General features: G+C 58.9%; 1 protein-coding gene across 2 annotated transcripts in view; it reads left to right on the top strand.

Moving 5' to 3' along the window:
* Positions 1–19,374, top strand: part of PRKCB (protein kinase C beta) — a 95,769-nt gene that overhangs the window by 34,216 nt on the left and 42,179 nt on the right. For both annotated transcript variants that reach the window (XM_030958277.1, XM_030958276.1), the window contains exons 3-5: positions 8,039–8,121; positions 15,043–15,154; positions 16,343–16,471. In XM_030958277.1, coding sequence (XP_030814137.1) covers positions 8,039–8,121; positions 15,043–15,154; positions 16,343–16,471 — 324 coding nt within the window. The remainder of the gene's footprint in view (positions 1–8,038; positions 8,122–15,042; positions 15,155–16,342; positions 16,472–19,374) is intronic.

The raw sequence follows: 19,374 nt of genomic DNA, 5'->3' as shown, positions 1-19,374 counted from the left end.
TGCAGGCACCAGGGATGTCCTCAGGGCTGTCCCCAGGGAGCAGAGCCCAGCCCCTGGGGTCAGGGTGTCCTTGCTGCCTGTCCCCACTTGTGTGAGGTACAAACCCAGCCTGTCCATCAGTTCTGCATCTCAGGGCCTTCGCCTCTGCCTGACCTTGGCCAGCCCCTGGCTGCTCCTCCTCCCCCATCACCAGTGTCCCTGCCTGCCCTGGCCGTGCTGGCCCCAGGTGTGGGGCTGTCCCCTCCAGCCCAGCGTGTCCCTCTCACCCTGCCGACCCCTCGGATCACAGGGCTCGTAAGCCAGGCTTTTAGGAACGAGTTAGGAGGGATTGGTAGCATGGAAAGAACCAAACTCCAGCTCGAAATCCTCCCTGATAGTGCTGCTGCTGCAGTGTGAGCTGGCTGTGGTGAGGGACTGGGGCAAGCTCCTTCCCCTCCTGTTCCTGCAGGGCTCCTGTGGGGTGGGAGCTGAGCTGCCCCGGGCAGGGACAGAGGAGCCTGCAGGGGAACAGCGCCTGCTCCTGGCCTGGAGCTGCCCCAGCCCTGCCTCTGTGCTGGGGGCACAGGCCTGGAGGGTTCGGGAGTGGGTGAGTGGTGCCTGCATGCCCTGGGGCCACCGCCGCCCTGCACAGCCCCTCTGAGTGCTGGTGCTCTCTCCATGGCTCCCTGTGCTGGGACTGGGCCGGGCACTGCAGGGTCTGGGGACATGTGCAGGGATAGAATGTAAGGAAATAGTGCAGAGGGTGGTTTCACACTTGAGGAGTTGCAGTTGTACTAATTACTAAAGATTAGGAACAGGCTTGTTTTTAACAAGTTACAGCTGTGCTTAATAATGATGAGTGCTATAGAAGAGTGGGTTGGCTGGGTGAGGAGATGGGTTGGAGTCTGTTGGTTGTGCAGGGAAGAAGAAGGAGTCAGTGCTGTGAAGAGCTGCCCATGAGAAATCACTGACAAGGTATGGGGCTTTTGCAATAAGATACCAACAGGGACAGGCACAGGGCAGGCCAAGAGCTGTTCCCCCAGGCTGCCTGTGCATGCTGGGATGCTCTGCCTGCTGCTCCCAAGCAGCTTTTTTGGACCCAAACAATTTGGAGAGGAAGCAGGAGCTGGACTTGTGCCACGCCCTGGGCGGAGGAGCCACAGCCAAACGTGGCACAGGTTCCTGTGCCAGCAGGAGCCACAGAACCTGGGCCAGCCCGGGGCAACCCCTGTGCCCTGCAGCCTGTCCCTGTCCCTGCAGTGGCTCTGGCTGCTGCAGGCTGAGGATCTCTCTGTGCAGGGTGAGGGTCGGTCTCTGTGCATAGTGAGGGTCTCTCTGTGCATAGTGAGGGTCTGTGTGCAGGGTGAGGGTCTCTCTGTGCATAGTGAGGGTCTCTGTGTGCAGGGTGAGGGTCTCTCTGTGCATAGTGAGGGTCTCTCTGTGCATAGTGAGGGTCTCTGTGTGCAGGTTGAGGGTCTCTGTGTGCAGGCTGAGGGTCTCTCTGTGCATAGTGAGGGTCTCTCTGTGCATAGTGAGGGTCTCTCTGTGCAGGTTGAGGGTCTCTCTGTGCACGATGAAGATCTCTCTGCACACTGAGGATGATCTCTCCCCATCCCGGCTCTGCCGCTGCCATGGTCCCGTCCCACCCACTCCCGTTCCCCTGCCGGGGATGATTGATGCCGCTCATCCCGCTGGCTCCAGCGCGTTCATTGTCATGCAGAGGATGTTGTCACTTCATTCTGGTATTTCATGGAAAACTGCAGGCGGCTCGGGGTGTTTTGTTCATGAAGTCCTTCTGAAAGCACGTGGCTGGGCCCAAAATACTCAGCCCCTTCCAGTGAAAAAGGAGGGGAGGTAAAGAGTTCCCTTTAGGAAGCAGAGGCACAGCAGCCTTCCTGCTCCTCCTGCCCAGTGCTGGGCTGGTGTTGGGAACACTGGGAACGCTGGATTCACAGCAGCTCTGCTGGCCAGGGCTTACCCCAGAAGCTGCAGGTGCCACTGTTGCCCAGCTCTGCTGCAGCTTGGCGTTGATGGTGACACCCCCGGGCCCCTGGTGACATCCCAGGGCCCCTGGTGACATCCCTGCCTTTGTCCCCACCAAGGAGCACCCGGTACACGATCCCGGACCGGCCCCATGTCCCCCACCAGCCCTGGAGCTGTTCCTGGTGCTGCCCAGAGATCCCCGAGGATCACAGCTGGGATTTCACTGGAGCTGACAGTGGGAAAACAGCTCAGGTCTGAGGAGCTGACGATTGCTGTGCTGTAAGAACCCCAGAAAGCTTTTAACCAAAGCTGGGGATTAAATCCAAAGAGCACAAATTTTAGCTCAGCTTCTCTCTCTGTGTGCTCTAAGTGATTAAAAGCTGTAAAGCGCTGTCAGAAATTCAGGACTTCCCCTCCTGGAGCCCTTCTCTCCCCTTATTTGATGATTACCATGCTTCACTGCCTCTGTTTGATGTCGTGAGTGTGATTTTTTAGCATGGAAAGGAAAGCCGTGGGCAGCTCTGCCTGGGGCACATTTTGGTGCCTCGCCGGGGCCGGGTGGTGCCTCTGACCCCGGGGGTTTGCCCGGCGTAGGTGGAGCAGCACAAAGCTCCCCTAAAAAGTCCTTTTCTCTCTTTTTTTTGGTGTTATTTTGTTTCCTTCAGTTTTGCTAATCTGAATTCCAAGCTGTTTCCTAAAGCTGTTGTTCCTTGGGAAGAGGAGTCGTTATCCAAATGAGAATATCCACAGGTTGGAAGGGAGCAGCCACACACTGAGATGTGCTCGAAATAATCTCTGAGCTTCCCTGGTATTGGAGCCATCTGCCAAAGCTCCAGCAGCTCCCTGGGGATGCTTGAACTCCTCCCTGGCTTTGATTTTCAGATGAATCTTGCTTGAACCTTCTTCTGTCTCTGTTAACTCTCCATCTGTCTCCCTCACTTGACATGCTGTATCCGCGGCTGATCCCGGTGCTTCCAGAGCTCTCCCTGGCCCGAGGAGAGGAACAGAGGCTTCCCTTTGCTGGGGATGTGTGTTCTGGGAAGGGCTGGGCTCAGGAGCCACCAGAGGTGACGGCCCTGAATTATTCATTCAGCAAAGCACTGGGGGAAATTGATGATTCCCTTCTCCAGAACATTGGGACAAGGCGTTCATGCAATGCAATTAGAGCACCAAATGGAGCTGGAGCAAGGCAGGGCTCACCCCTGCAGGGAGCTGCTTGGCAGGGCTGGGTGCCCTCTGCAGATGAGGGTATTCCATGTGGGAGATGGGGCCAATCCCCCTCCTGTGCCAGCTGGGAGCCAGCAGGGCACCGGGGCATTTGTCACCCTGCTCCTCCCCTGTGTGCCAGGGCATTTGTCACCCTGCTCCTCCCCTGTGTGCCAGGGCATTTGTCACCCTGCTCCTCCCCTGTGTGCCAGGGCTTTTGTCACCCTGCTCCTCCCCTGTGTGCCAGGGCATTTGTCACCCTGCTCCTCCCCTGTGTGCCAGGGCTGCCATGGGGTTTGTGCCCTTCAGGATGGGCTCAGCAGCCTCAGGGGTTTGCCAGGGAAGCGCTGCTTTGAGCCTTTCCCATTGCTGGGATACCTGTGCCCGTGCTGGGCTGGCTCCCAGGGTGGCCTGGTGCCTGTGTGAGCAGCTTGGAGCTCAGACAAAGAGCTCTTAGGGCTTGTCCTGGGCACAAACCCCAGCCTAGGAGGGGTTTTGTATTCTGAGGGCAAATCTTTGGGCAAAGTGTGAGGGGAGAGGGAGTGTGTGAGGTGAGGGGTGGCAGGGAACGCTCCTGAGCCTGTTCACAGGGCGGAAACAGGAGAGGAGGGAACGTCCTGCAGGAGCAAGGACCATGTGCAGCCTGGGCTGGCACTGCTGCTCCTTCAGCTGCAGCTGCTGCAGGAATTGACAGCAGGGTTCTAAGGCATGCAGCAGCTGCTGCTCAGGGCTGCATCCCTGCACAGCCTGGCCCGCCCCTGACACCTGCACCCTGCAAGCCTGCTGCACCCTGCACAGCCTGCCTGCATCCCTGCACACGGCCCCTGCATTCCTGCACAGCCTGGCCCCTGCATCCCTGCATCCCTGCACAGCCTGCATCCCTGCACAGCCTGGCCCCTGCATCCCTGCATCCCTGCACAGCCTGCATCCCTGCATCCCTGCACAGCCTGGCCCCTGCATCCCTGCACAGCCTGGCCCCTGCATCCCTGCACAGCCTGGCCCCTGCATCCCTGCACAGCCTGGCCCCTGCATCCCTGCACAGCCTGGCCCCTGCATCCCTGCACAGCCTGGCCCCTGCATTCCTGCACAGCCTGGCCCCTGCATTCCTGCACAGCCTGGCCCCTGCATCCCTGCACAGCCTGGCCTCTGCATCCCTGCACAGCCTGCATCCCTGCACAGCCTGGCCTCTGCATCCCTGCATCCCTGCACAGCCTGGCCTCTGCATCCCTGCACAGCCTGGCCCCTGCATCACTGCATCCCTGCATCCCTGCACAGCCTGCATCCCTGCACAGCCTGGCCTCTGCATCCCTGCACAGCCTGCATCCCTGCACAGCCTGGCCCCTGCATCACTGCACAGCCTGGCCCCTGCATCCCTGCACAGCCTGGCCCCTGCATCAGTGCATCCCTGCATCCCTGCACAGCCTGCATCTCTGTACAGCCTGCATCCCTGCATCCCTGCACAGCCTGGCCCCTGCATCCCTGCATCCCTGCATCCCTGCACAGCCTGCATCTCTGTACAGCCTGCATCCCTGCATCCCTGCACAGCCTGCATCCCTGCATCCCTGCACAGCCTGGCCCCTGCATCACTGCATCCCTGCACAGCCTGGCCCCTGCATCACTGCATCCCTGCACAGCCTGGCCCCTGCATCACTGCATCCCTGTACAGCCTGCATCCCTGCATCCCTGCACGGCCTGGCCCCCGCACCCCAGGGACACCCCTGGCCCTGGGCAGCTGCAGCTGGGGCAGCTCTGCTGCTCCCTTCCCAGGGCCAGCCCTGCCCTGCTGGAGCTGCAGCTGCAGCCAGACGTGTGTTCTGCAGCCTTCAAATGCCTGGAACACGTTTTGGTGTGGTTCCTCTGATTGGCAGCTCCTGGAATCGGTAGGAAATCAGCAGGGAAATGCTTGATGGTTTTTGTGGAGGGTTTGTGAGCAGTGGTTTAAGCCAAGACGCCTTTCTCTGTGTGTGTGTGTGTATATATATATATTTAAGCAATACTGTGTTAGCATTTTCTAGCATTTTCTCTCTTTTCATCCTCCACAATAAGACGTTTCCTAGGGTTTGAGAATGCCCTGCTGCTGTTGTGGTTTCTTAGCTGTCAAACCCAGCCTTCCAGGAGATCCTTCCTCGCAGGACTGTGTCAGGATCCCAGGGAACAGAGGTGTGTCATCTTGCCCTGATGTTTTGGTGCAAATATTTTCAGGGCTGAGACGCTGTGCTGGGGCTGCAGTGGAAAATGTGCATCCCAGCAAATCTCCTGAGGCTGTGCAGAGTTCTGGGCTCAGGGTTTGTGTCCTGCCCTCCTCCCAGGACAGGGATGTCTCCCCAGAGCCCTGCAGTGGAGCTGGCCCTGAAGGAGAGTTCAGGGCCAGGAAACCCTCCTGTGCTATGCAGTAAGGAATGGGAAAGGTCAATCTTTCATTCTCGTTGTGTACAAACGGCTCGGGATGTTTGTAGCCAGCCAGTGGGATTTGATAACTTTATTACCCAAATAATAAGATTTACAAATTAACTGTCTAATTAGCGACCTGGGAAAGCTGCTGCTCGTGCTGGGGTTTCTAAGCTGACAAAGACATGGGCTGAAGCTGCTGGAGTGTGATGGCAGCAGGAGGACACGGGTGGGGAGATCTCTGCAGCCTCCTCACACCCACTGGGCAGGTCCTGGGAGCTGGGACAGGATTGGTGCCCTGAGATCCTGCTCCTGACTCACCCTGTTTCCCTTGTGCATGGCAGGAGCACTCACCTGGGCCCTGGGCAGGGTTCCAGTGGAGCTGCCAAGGCCTGTGGAGCCCCCAGTGCTGCTGGGGCACAGAGCTCTGCCTTGCCCTGCACGTGCAGGGAGGTGCTCTGCTCGCCCAGCTTCCAGTGAATTACCCTTGCACAGGTTAGAATCACAGAATCCTGGAATGCTTTGGGTGGGAAGGGCCCTCAAAGCCCACCCAGTGCCACCCCTGCCATGGCAGGGACACGTCCCACTGTCCCAAGCCCTGTCCAGCCTGGCCTGGGACACTGCCATGGCCTTTGAGGTCCCTTCCCACCCAGAGCATTCCATGGCAGGTCCAGCCTGGTGGCCTCTGGTTTCCCTGCAGGGCTGGAATGGCCCCAGCTGCACTGGGGGCTCCCAGCAGAGCCCAGCCCAGCAGAGCCCGTGCTCGGGGTGTCACGGAGCTCTCTGAGCTTGTACACACACTTCAGGAGAAATCCCTGCTAATAGAGTCCTAATTCCTTCCTTCCTGCTTCCCAGAGGCTTCTGTCTCCATATACAAATGACAGAAATGGTGAGCAACGCTTTCAAGAAAATGTTTGTTTGTTTGACTCAGAAAAGCAAGTGAGAGGTCCTGCGAGGAGAGAGCTCTTGGCAGCTGTTCTGCCTCTAAAACCTTCTGGGTTTGTTTTTGTTCACAATGGAAAATGTGAAAAGGAAAATGAATTTACAGCTGGATGTGGCAGGGCACAAAGAGAGGATTGTGAGGTTCATGGCTGATGTCACTTGCCTTTTCCTTGTTCCTTAGGAAAAACCCCATGTTGCTGCAGCTGGAGCCTGCTCTGTTCTTGCCCAGCTCAGTTTGGTTCCTGTGCTCTGTCTCCAAAGCTCAGTCCCTGCTCCTCATCCTGCAGAGGCTTTTATTCAGTGTAACTGCAGCTCTGGGAAAGGATGGGGTAGATGGGAGAGCCCTGGGGCAGGCAGAGCGTGGTGCCTGGGCTGCCCTCAGAACCAGGGCTGGTTCCCTGGGCTCCCTTTGGGCCCTGGGGCTGAGGTTTAATCCTGTGGGGCAGGCATGGCAGGGATGGGTGCTCCCCTCTGAACCAGGGCTGGTTCCCTGGGCTCCCTTTGGGCCCTGGGGCTGAGGTCTCATCCTGTGGGGCAGGCATGGCAGGAATGCTCAGGGCTGAGCCTCCCTGGGGCTGGATGCAGACCGTGGGTGGCCAGGCCAGCCCTGGCAGCCAGCAGGTGACACAGGTGACGTGGCTGTGAGCTGCTGCCTCTGCTGCCCAGCCCAGCAGTGCTGCCACCTCCAGCTGCAGGGCCAGAGGGGCTGAGACCCTTAAGGAGGGTCTGGGCCATCAGCTGGGGTTACCTACAGTGACAAATGATTCTCTAGGGTCTGTCACCAAAGGTGAGGTGCTTGTTTGGCATTTGGGGGAAAATCCAGCCTTGAAATACAGAGCCTTGGCTGCACAAACTGCAGAGACAGCGCTGGCAGCTTCAGGAGGGCACGTGCTGACAGGGTTTGGTGGTTGTGGGGATGGGGTTTAGCTCTGGATTCTTCTCCTGGGAGCCCGGGCAGTGGCAGTGGGGATTGGTTTCCCTCTCCCAAAGGGCAAGGCTGGCACTGACGTGTGTGAGGGGAGGAAGACGTGCGTGTCTTCTGGTCTGGCAAACGGAGGCTGGGGAGATGCTGGAGAGAAGCAGAGCTGTGGGAGGAAGATTGCCCACCTGTTCCCTTGGGTACAATCTTCCATTTTTGGCCACATGCACTTTTCAGCTCAGATCCTGCCAGTGCCAGATTCTCCCTCTTTTTATTCCCAGCAGTGACCTCAGAGCGTGTGCCACGGGTGACAATGAGCTCAGGGAACAGAATTGTTCTCAGCCCTCCTCTGACGTGCACCCGACACTTGGTTCTGCTGTTTTACCAAAAGGCCTGGGGATATTCCATAAGGTTTCAAAACCTGCCAGGGGTTTGCTTGAAAACCCTCCTGGAACTGCTCAGAAATCCGTGTGGCTGTGGTTTGTTTTGGTGCCTCTTGGCTCTCACATGGCTGTGGTTTGTTTTGGTGCCTCTTGGCTCTCACATGGCTGTGGTTTGTTTTGGTGCCTCTTGGCTGCCATGGTGCCATGCCCTGACCCTGTCCCTGTGCTCTCTTTGCAGTTTGCTGCTTCGTGGTGCACAAGAGGTGCCATGAATTCGTCACCTTCTCCTGCCCCGGGGCTGACAAGGGCCCTGCCTCGGATGTAAGTACAGGTCCTGGGCTGGGCTGGGCTTGCTGGGCTGGCAGCACCTGCAGGAGATGCTGCTCCATTCCCTGGGCTGGCAGCACCTGCAGGAGATGCTGCTCCATTCCCTGGGCTGGCAGCACCTGCAGGAGATGCTGCTCCATTCCCTGGGCTGGCAGCACCTGCAGGAGATGCTGCTCCATTCCCTGGGCTGGCAGCACCTGCAGGAGATGCTGCTCCACTCCCTGGGCTGGCAGCACCTGCAGGAGATGCTGCTCCATTCCCTGGGCTGAGGGCACCCCAGGGTTGCTGTTTCTCAGTTTATGGGATGGTGTAGGTTGGAAAAGCCTCCAAGAATCATCAAGTCCAACCATTCCCCAGCACGTCCAAGGCCGCCACTGCCCCACCTCCCCCATGCCACATCCAAATGGCCTTTAAAGCCCTTCAGGGACTGGGATTCTGTAGTTGTGGGGACTCTCACGGGTTTCTGGATACTTTAAACACTCAAACCACGCAGGAACTTGTGCTCAGCAGAGCAGAGGGAACATGGGGAGGCAGAGATTTCCCTTTGGGGCTGAGCCTGCAGCCCTGCCCCGATGTCCTTCTCTCCCTTGTGTCACAAACCCCCCAGCCCTGCCAGCTGAGTCCCAGCCTGGTTTCCCCCAGGATTTCTCTCGCTGTGGATCCCCTGGCTTGGGGGCAGCGGAGCTGGGAGCCCACTGTGCCAGCAGCACTCAGGTCTGTCTGGCAGGTTCTGGGTTTTTCCGTGGAAACTGGCTAATTTGGGGAACTGCTGGGAGAGAGGAGCTCGAATTGGGGAAACGACAGAGCACCACAGCTCTCACCCTTAAAAATAGAAGCGGTGGGAGCAGGCGGCGTAGCAGGCTGCGGGAGGTGGAGGCTCCACTCGCCTGGTGTCCCAGAATGGGGCTGGGCCCTGCCAGGGACAGAGGAGAGGCCTCGGGGGCTGAGGCTCGGGGGGCAGCAGCGGCTGGAGGGGTTTGTTCTGGTGGCTGTGCCCCTCCTGAGCCCTGCTGTGTGTGCACCTCCCCAGGGGCACCCACAGCCCTCCCTGCACCAGTGCCACCAGGCCAGGAGGGGCGCAGGGTGGCCCTGCTGTCACCCAGCCGGGGACAGGAGCCCCTGGGGGCTCCCGGTGCCAGGGACAGGCAGTGCTGGGGGGCGTGGGCAGGGGGCTGCCTGCCCGGAGCGAGGGCTGCGGCTGGGCCTGGGCTGCTCTAAAGGCCCCGGGTCCCCTCCGTGCCACTCGCTGCTGTCCCTGGGGCAGCCGTGGCACTGTGGCACGGGCGCCAGGCAGGTAACAGCTGCCCAGCACTGCTCCTTAAGTCTTCTAATACATCACTTCTGAGAACAAAGATGGAATGCAGTTCTTGGGACTAAGGCAGGGAGACAATGGCCCTTTTATTGCTTTTTTTGTCCTTTCCCTTTTCCTTTCCCTTTTCCTTTTCCTTTTCCTTTTTTCTCTCTTCGGCAAAGGCGGCCAGAGCCCCTCAGGTCTGTCCCTGCCCCTCTGCCAGAGGGTGTCACTGGGAGATGCAGGCAGGGCAAGCTTCCCTCCTGCTGCACTGCCAGTCTTGCTCTTCCAGCAGCATCATTATATCCATAATATAGCATATTTGTAATTATATGATCATATAATCCTAAAGGAGCTTTGAAGCAGGAGAGGAAGAGCTGCTTCCCACAGTGAGGATCCAGAGCCACCTGCACTGGGGGCAGACCTGGTGCCATCAGGCTCTGCTGCTCACTGGGGTGGTTATTGGTAAATCTTCATGAGTATGAATCTGCAGTGAGCCCCACAGAAAGGAGATTATTTTATTGCAGGTGTCAAACCTCACAGTGGTTCTGCTGAGCAGGGCAGGGATGCTGCAGCCTGGCTGGGGCTTTGCTGCCAGCCCAGAGCTGCTCTTCCCCATGGCCTAGACCTGGAGCCAAGGATAAAAATGTGTCTAAAGCAAAATATCTTCTAACTTCGCTCCTTGAGCTCTGTGTCTTCATAGTCCTGGAGAATTGAGAAAACCATTTTGTACCTGTGCAGTGCTTGTGGTCCGCACGAAAGTTTCCAGTTTAGCAGCTGGGTAATTCTAATTACTGGCCTGGAGCTGTGCCCTGGAAGCTCAGGAGGGGATGGAGGTTGGTGTGTGCACAGAGAGCCTGGGGGGAGCAGAGCAGAGCCCTGGAGACAGGGAAATGTCAGAGTCCCTGTCTGTGCTCCCACTTGGGGCTGTTTCTGTTTGATCTGGCTGTGTTTGAGCCTCCTCGAGCAGAGTGGGAGTGTGGCTGTGTGTTTAACCTTGGCAAGGCTGCCGAGCAGGAGCTTCCATCTGGGAGAGAGCACTAATTACACATGCTAGTGTCTCCAAGCAGGAAAAAAAATGAAAGATTAATTGCTTCTTGCAGCAGGGAGTGAAGCAGTGGCTGGAACCAGCGGTGCTGCAGACACGGGGCCGTGTTTGTGCTGCACAGCTCTGCAGGCAGGGCAGGCCTTGGGCTCCTCACTGGTGTCCTGTGTGCCCGGGGTCCCTCCTGGAGGAGGGAGAGCTGCTGAGGAGGGGCTGAGAGCCCCCAGCCCCCTCCCTGTGCGTGACTGACCACAGCGAGGGCCCCAGGACCCAGAGTCAGCCTGGGTAATGCATTCCAGTTGGCAAACCTAATTATAGCTGGAGCTATTAGTAGAATGCATAATTATTTAAATTGTAGAGAAAATAATCATTAAAATGACCTTCTTTGCATGATCCTGCTAAAGGTTATCTAATCAGGATGTGTTAATAAACATCAGAGTTGCTCTGGGAAGGTAAGGGGCCAGTGTAGCTACATTTCAGTTTTGTGTGTAAATTGTCCCCAATTGTGGCTTGGGGAGAGGAGCTCAGGGAGGATTCCAGGAGGGATTTCTCCATGGAAAGGGCTCCCCCAAGCTGTGCCCCCAGGCCCTCTCTCACACCAGTGCTGTCCCTGAGCGCAGGACCCCAATCCCTGCTCCCTGCTCCCAGCTCCTGTCCTTCTGGATCCCTGCTCCCAGCTCCTTTGGATCCCTGCTCCCAGCTCCTTTGGATCCCAGCTCCTTTGGATCCCTGCTCCCAGCTCCTTTGGATCCCAGCTCCTGTCCTTTGGATCCCTGCTCCCAGCTCCTGGATCCCTGCTCCTGTCATTCTGGATCCCTGCTCCCAGCTCCTTCTGGATCCCTGCTCCCAGCTCCTTTGGATCCCTGCTCCCAGCTCCTTTGGATCCCAGCTCCTGTCATTCTGGATCCCTGCTCCCAGCTCCTGTCCTTCTGGGCTGCCCTGGCCAGCATTTTGGCAAATCCTCACAGCCTCCCTGCGCCTTGCTGCTTTCTGTTGTCCTGCTAATTAACTCCTCCGGCCCTCTGCTGTGCCATCTGCCCCTGGAGCAGGCGCCTGCTGCCGCTGGCAGCTCCCGTGGGATGAAGATGTCTCAGCCTTGCTCCCTCCCAGCGCCTTCTGCTGCTGGCCCAGCCCCACGGAGCCCCTGTTCCTCCTGCCAGGCTGCCGTGGCCTCAGCCCAGGGCCTGAGCAGCCCTTCCCTCGCTGGCCTGGGGCTGGGCAGGCTCTGTGAGCCCGGCCCAGAGGGGATGGTGGGGCCTGTGCCCTCGCCTGCCCCAGCCCCCTGCCATCCGTGCTTCCCCTGCAAGGCAAGCCAGACCACTTCTGTCTGCTGGGAGCTGTTCCCTGCACACCCAGGGGATTCTCCACATGGGAGATGTGGGCATCAAACGGGAGGTTTTGGGTTTATGTCCCTGCCAGGGTTTGCTGAGCGCAGGCAGTAAGCTGTGGCTGTGTTGTATTTGCTGTTATGCTGTTTAAATCACTATGAAATTCACTTTAAAATGGTCTCTTCCCATGAACTGTGCTAATTCTTCTTCAGCAGAGATAATTTAAAGCTTTCTTTACAATGAGACGGGGAGGGCAGCAGCCCCTAATCCTGAAGGCAAGGCTCTGTGTTCTGTCAAATGCAGCAAACGTGGGTGCAGAGGTTTCAAACACCCCTGGCTGTCGATGTGGGTCCAGCTGCCCCTTCCTGAGGCTCTGCTGCAGGAGATTTGGAGCTCCAGGGCTCTGTGAGAATGGTGGCACTGTCACCTTCCACTGTCACTTTCCACTGTCCCCAGCCCCATCCAGCCTGGCCTGGGACTGTGCCAGGGCCTGCCCCCTCACAGGGAGGGATTTTATTCTTATTTAGACATGGAAACAGGAGAAACTTCAGATGCAATGAGTCAGGGCTGGGATATTGCAGGGGGGCTGGCCCTGACAGGGAAGGGAAGGGAAGGGCCTCTCCATGCACGGGCTCTGCTCATGGCATTTTGCAGCTCTGCTCCACAGAAATCTGTTCCTGCCCCGTTCCTCAGGCTGGCTCAGCTCTGGTGGGGGAGGAGAGGAGCCTTTTTCTTTTCTTGGCAAACTTCTTTTTAACCATTCTTGTTTTAAGTCTCAGCATCTGCATACGCAGTGTTCTCGTCAGTCCTGTCTCCGTGGTACAAAAATAGTCTCTGTGCAGCCACTTCAGCCCTGCTCAGCGATGAGCCCCACAATTGCCACGTTCTGGCGCTTTCTGAGGCGCTGCCCAAGGTGACACGAGCCCCTCTCTTCCTCTGCAGCCCTGGCTGCTCCATCACAGCCTCTGGCTGTGCCCCTGTGCCTGGGAGGGTCTCAGAGCAGGGCTGGGAGCAGGAGGGGAAACCCTGCTTGGGGCTGGGGGGCTGCTTTGGGGAGCCCAGCCCTGCTTTGGGGAGCCCAGCCCTGTCTGCTTTGGGGGAGCCCAGCCCTGCTTTGGGGAGCCCAGCCCTGTTTTGGGGGAGCCCAGCCCTGCTTTGGGGAGCCCAGCCCTGTTTTGGGGAGCCCAGCCCTGCTTTGGGGAGCCCAGCCCTGCTCTGACTCTTTGCTTTTCCAGCTCTGGCTTCTCGAACTCTGGGTGCCGGTGGCAATTCAGCATCCTTCTCATGGAGTGGGAATTGCCTCCTTCTGCACAGAGCTGGTGTTTTTTATGAATGACTGATGCTCTGGCTTGCCTGAGCAGGAGTCTCTGTTCCTGGAAGGGAGTGCAGCAGCTCAGGGGTGATCCCTTGGGTGGCATGTGCTGGCACGTGTCCCCCGTGTGCCCTGCCCCACCTGTCTGCCCGGTGCACGGGTGCTGTGCTGTGCCAGGGGGCTCCTGTCTCCCAGGACACTGCAGGACAATCAGGATCACAGCATGGGCTGGGATGGAACTTTCCACACCATCTCAAGGTTGAGTCCTGGCTGCCTGCCCCGAGTTTCATGGGGGGAAACTCCCCCCACCTCCTGTTCCAGCCTAAAATCCAGGCTTCAATTCTCTGCTCTCCTGTAAATGTCTGAGGAAAGCAAAGGCTCTCAGACCTGCAGAGCCACTGGCAGGACTGGCTGCTTGGGGTGGCCAGAGCGCAGGTTTGTGACCTGGCAGAGCACAGGGTGATTGTGACCCCTTGTCCCCTCAGCCTTCCCTGCTGGGAGCTGTGTCTGCAGGCAGCTTCCTCGGGGTCAAATGTGAGATATTTCCAGTTTCAGTGCCCTGGCGGAAGCCTGTGCCCGATCCCTGGCACGGCACAGACCACGTTAAAGGGAGCTCTGTTGGTTTCCCCCTCCTGGGTGCCATTGGGGTTCTCTGTGGTGCTGAGCACTAGAGCAGAATGCTGGTGATTAGTGCAGCTGGAGGCTCCAGTGCAACAGTGCCGGGAAATTAATTTCAGGGGGATGGAATGTATTGGTGGTGATGTTACATCTCGCTTCTGATTCCGCTCTTTATTTATTTACTCTGCTCACAGTGCCCTGAAAAGGTGTCTCTGCTAATGCCTGGGCAGCTTTCCAGGCCATTAAAAAGCTGCTCAGCTCGAATGACAGAGCTGGGAGCTGAGCCTCATCCCTAACCCTTAAACAATTAACGTGAGCTGAAATGAAGCTGCTCCTGCTGGAGCCTTCCCCTGGCCTGTGCTGCTCCCCCTGGCCAGCCCCTGCTCCAGGCTCTCCTGAGCCCCACCATTGTGTCCCATGTCCTCTCTTGCACAGAACACGCCAAGAAAGGCCAAACCCCTGCTCTGCCTCAGTGCTGGCTCTGGCTCCCTGTGGAGAAGCTGTTTCTTCTGGAAGTTTTCTCTGGCACAGGTGCCCAGAGCAGCTGGGGCTGCCCCTGGATCCCTGGCAGTGCCCAGGCCAGGCTGGACAGGGTTTGGAGCAGCCTGGGATAATGGGAGGTGTCCCTGCCATGGCAGGGGTGTCACTGGGTGGGATTTAAGTTCCCTCCCAACCCATTCTGATTCCATGATTTGGGTTTGTTTTTGATTCCATGATTTGGGTTTGTTTGGCTCTAACTCCTGCAGACCCTTGCTGGAGGCCACGAGTTTGCCCAGTGGCTGCACAAGGGATAAACTGGGCTCTGCTGGGTCTGCACCCTCTGCTGCTGGGCAAAAATCTGCCCTTGCTTGTAAAAAACCTCAAAATAATAAAGTATCCCCTAAGCAGCTTGAATGCCTGGAGTGTGAGGGGAGGGCTGGCACCAGAGCACGGGAGATGTTCCCTGGGCAGGTTTAATTTAGATGGAATCACGGGTGGCTTTTCCTGCTCTGTGTGGAAGCTGGGCACTGTCCAGCCCTTCTGTTGGTCCGTACCCACCACCTTCACCTGGTGCTTTCCATGCCAAGGCTGAGTTATTGGAAAACAGTGAATCGCCAGCCAAGCCAGCGCATTGCTTTTCCATTGTTATGGCAACACAGATGAAGAGGAATGAAGCTGGATCCTGGTGGCTGCTGGAAAGGTCCCCATGAGTCGGTGGCAGTTGACTGAAGTCCATTAGCAGCACCTCCAGAGCCAGCTGGCGCTTGGAACGGGAAGAGCAGGGCTGCCTTGCCAACACGGGATGCAAGTTCATAATCCTTGTCCTTTGTTTTCCTGCCAGGACCCCCGGAGCAAACACAAATTCAAAATCCACACGTACTCCAGCCCCACCTTCTGTGACCACTGCGGGTCCTTGCTCTACGGGCTCATTCACCAGGGGATGAAATGTGACAGTAAGTGACTGATGGGAGGGGGCTCAAGAGCCCCAGATCCAGGGCTGCAGCCCAGAGCCCGTGCCCAGTGCCAGCAGTGTGGAGCTGCAGGGCTCTGAGTGCCCGAGGGGCACCAGCGGGCACCTCCTCACCCTGTGCGGGCAGTGCCCGGGGCTGCTGCAGGGAGAGGGGAGGGCAAGGCACTGCCCTGGGGGAGGCTCCCCCATCCCTCTGCAGCAGCATCCCCACATCCCCCTGTGCAGCACCCCCACATCCCCCTGTGTGGCAGTATCCCCCAAACTGCTCTCCACAAGCACCCCCACAGCAGCATCCCCGCAGCATCCTGTGCTCCCCAGCCTGCCCTGCATCCCCTGCATCCCCCGCAGCATCCTGTGCTCCCCAGCCTGCCCTGCATCCCCCGCAGCATCCCGCACTCCCCCGCATGCCCTGCATCCCCGGCAGCATCCTGTGCTCCCCTGCATGCCCTGCATGCCCCGCATCCCCCGCAGCCTCGCCGCTCTCCGTGGCTGGCTCCGAGTGACACCCTGTGGCTGTGGCCGGGCGCTGCCGCTCTCCCGGCGCTGCAGCGGGGGAATCGCTGCGCAGGGAGCAGAACACGGGGGCTGGCGGCAGAGGGAAGGGATGGATCGGTAATTTTCCGAGTTAATCCTGTGTGTTCCTATTTAAGGGGACTGGGACACGCAGCATGTGCGAGCTCGGCTGCTCCCTGCTCAGGGATGGGGAAGCTTGGCTGTCTGGGAACAGCTTATTCCTTAGAACCTTGGGAACCCTGCCAAGGGGAAGTGAGCTGCTGGAAAATGTAAATACTGATATAGGGATCTCTATAGATAGATAGCTCTCCGTGCCTCTCCCTGGGTGTACAGATACTCGGGTAGGTTTTAGTGCCCCTCTTTGGCTCCTGCTGGATCCAGCTGAGCCCCCCGGGGGTGAGGGGAGAGAATTTTAACGAGTCAGCAGAACTGAAGCAGCTGAGTGAGGGCCCAAAGCCCTCTGGGGTGTGTCGGGCAGGGCCCAGAGCTGCTGGCAGGGGGTTCCTGTGGGTTGTCCCTGAGCCCAGGCTCTGGATCTCCAGCTGCCCCTGCAGATCCACCTGCCCTGCGTTCAATCCTCACACCAGCCCGGTTTGGGAGGGGGGCAGGCTGTCCCCGTGCCCTGCTCAGGGTGCTGAGTGTGCCCTGTGTCCCCCAGCCTGCATGATGAACGTGCACAAGCGCTGTGTGATGAACGTGCCCAGCCTGTGCGGGACCGACCACACGGAGCGCCGGGGCCGCATCTACATCCGCGCCGACATCGACAAGGACGTGCTCACCGTCGTAGGTACGTGCTGCCGGGGCTGCCAGGGGTGCCAGGGGCTGCCATGGCTTGTCAGGGGCTGCCATGGCCTGTCAGGGGCAGCCAGTGCCCGCTGTCAGTGCTGCCAGGGGGTGCCAAGGGCAGCCAGTGCCCGCTGCCAGTGCCCAGCAGCCCCTGCAAGGCAGGCCAAGGCTTTCAGCCTCCTCTGGCAGAGCTCCAGGGCTCTGTGTGTGATGGCACTTCCAGGCACAGAGTTTTCCAGGCGGTTTTTGAGTGATGAAGAATTTCAGCATGTGCAGGACCCCCGGGAGGGTGTGGTTTGTGCCAGGGAACAGGATTGTCCCGTCTCTAGAGGCTTTTGCCACCTGGATTTTGAGTTCCCAGGAGATAACGCTTCCCCGTGACCCACAAGCACCTCACAAACCACTGAGCCATGTTCCTGTGCTTGTCCCCCTGGGAGAGCCACCAGGAGTGTTCTCAGGAAAAATATCAAGTTGTTGAAAATGTTAATGAGGAACTGGAAGAAGTTGTGGAGGACTTTATAATTTATTTTTTGTTGCATTTGTCCTTAAAGGAGAGCCTCAGTGAAGCAGGCAGAACTATGTTTGCACAAGTCCTGCTTCCCAGGCACCTTCCTGAAGGTTGGATTCAGTGATCTTGGAGATCTCAGTGATCTTGGAGGTCTTTTCCAGCCCTAACGAGCCCGTGGTTCCCTCCAGCCTCCATCAGATGCCGGTGGGGTGCAGATCCCACCCTGGTGCTGTGTTCCCACCGCCCCAGGGGCAGGGAGGAGCTCCCAGCCCCGTTCTGTGCAGCTGGATTTCCATCTCTCCAGCTGGCTTTGAAAGGCTGGGTTATTTCTGGCCCGTTCTGGAGGTGTTGGTGCAAACGTGTCAGCTGTTGGCTTTTCCAGAAAGGAAGGGAAGCGTGCTGAGCTCTCCAGAGCCGAGTGGGAGTGCTTTGGGAGGGGAGAGCTGGGCACTGGGGAGCCCAGATGGCCCTAGAGCACAGTGGGCACCCAGCCCTGGGGAGATGGAGCCACCCAGCGCTGAGCTGGCACTGCTGGGGAACCTCCTGGAGCCCTGGGGCAGCTCTGGGCTCTCAAACAGGGACAGCGAGGGGCTGGAGCGGGGCCAGGGAAGGGAACGGGGCTGGGAAGGGGCTGCAGAATCCCTGAGGAGCTGGGAAGGGGCTGGAGAATCCCTGAGGAGCTGGGAAGGGGCTCAGCCTGGAGCAAAGGAGGCTCAGGGGCCCTTGTGGCTCTGCACAGCTCCTGCCAGGAGGGCACGGCCGGGGGGGTCGGGCTGTGCTCCAGGGAACAGGGACAGGAGCACAGGGAACGGCCTCAGGCTGGGCCAGGGCAGCTCAGGGTGGATATTTGGAAGGATTTCCTCGCAGAGGGAGTTAAAAGCCTCGTGGATGTGGCACTTGGGGACGTGGGACAGTGCTGGCCTGGGCAGTGCTGGAGCAGGGGCTGGACTGGATGGACTTAGGGGGATTTCCCAGCCCAAGCAATTCCTGCAGGACCCACCCTGGGGGGCACAGGGGGCACAAGGGGCACACCAGAGAGCGCTGCAGGCGGGGGCAGAGCCAGGCTGCCGTGAGCAGATTGCACGTGGGGAATGCCCTTTGCAGGCTGCCTGCAGGAATCCCAGCGGGTTTCTGTGCAGGATGGAGGGGGATGCAGGAGGGATGAGGGGGATGAGGGAGATGCAGAGGGATGCATGCAGGGGGATGCAGGTGGGATGGAGCAGCCCCTGAGCCCGGCGGGGTGCGAGGCAGCGCCGTGAGCCCGCCCTGCTCCTGCCGCTCGGGCAAACGGAGCTGCTGCTGCTGCTGCCGGGGACCTGTTCCCCTCTCCCCGGGGAGCCGGGCCGGCCGGAGCAGCCGCTGTGCCGCGGGAAGGCGCCCGGTGCCTGCAGGCGGCAGCACGGGCACGGCCAAGCCCAGCTCCGCTGTCGGGCTGACAAATCCGCAGGGTGTGCCGAGTGCTCTTCAGCTCTGCACTTTCCTCCTCTCCTACTCTGGGTTTTCCCTTCTCTTTGTAAAGCCGGTCTGTCCCTCCCGGTGGAAAACACAGATTTTTCACAGAATCACCGAGTCCTGCAATGGTTTGGGTCGGAAGGGACCTTAAAATTCACCTCCAAAGCTCGTGGGCACGGAGACCTTTGACTGTCCCAGGTGCTCCCAGCCCTGTCCAGCCTGGCCTGGGGCACTGCCAGCGACCCAGGGGCAGCCCCAGCTGCTCTGGGCACCTGTGCCAGGCCTGCCCACCCTGCCAGGGAACAATTCCCCCCGATATTTAGAATGTGGAATGTGTCTCTGGCCCTGGTGCAGGACACAGACACGCAGGGCATTGCCTGGCTGCTGTGGGACAGGAGCAAATGCACCCTCACATCCCTGTGCTGCTCTGGGCTTTGAGCAAGTGCCTCATTAGTGGCAAAAGGCTGTGGAGCAAGGTAGGAAATGCAGGAAATGAACGTGGCACAGGGGCCTTGCACAGTTCTGTAATGGCAGAGTCGCAGTGCAGGTGGTGCTGAGCCTGTTGTACAAAGGGCTGTGGGTATCTGAGCCTGGGAAATGCAGGGCTGGGAGGGCTGGGCTGCACTAAACGCACTGCTGCTCCAGGCTGGGAGCTGTGTGCAGGGCCCTGTGCATGGCTCTCAACCAGAAGCAGCTGTCCCCACCTCAGCTGTGCTGTCCTGTGCCACAGCACCCCACTGCACCTGCATCTCGGGGAGCTGGGGTCAGGGCAGAGGGCCAGAGGGGTGCAGAGATCAGTGAGGAGAGCTGCAGGGTCCGTGCTGTGGGCACTGGGCAGTCTCCAGCGTGGCCTTTGCCCTGCCTGTCTGTGTGTGTGTGAGGCAGAGGATGCCCTGTGTGTGTCTGTCTGTCTGTGTGTCTGTGGAGCAGAGGACGCCCTGTGT

Source organism: Camarhynchus parvulus, chromosome 14 (genome assembly GCF_901933205.1).
Source record: "Camarhynchus parvulus chromosome 14, STF_HiC, whole genome shotgun sequence".
Lineage (NCBI taxonomy): Eukaryota > Metazoa > Chordata > Aves > Passeriformes > Thraupidae > Camarhynchus > Camarhynchus parvulus.
This window is presented reverse-complemented; position numbering and strand designations above follow the sequence as displayed.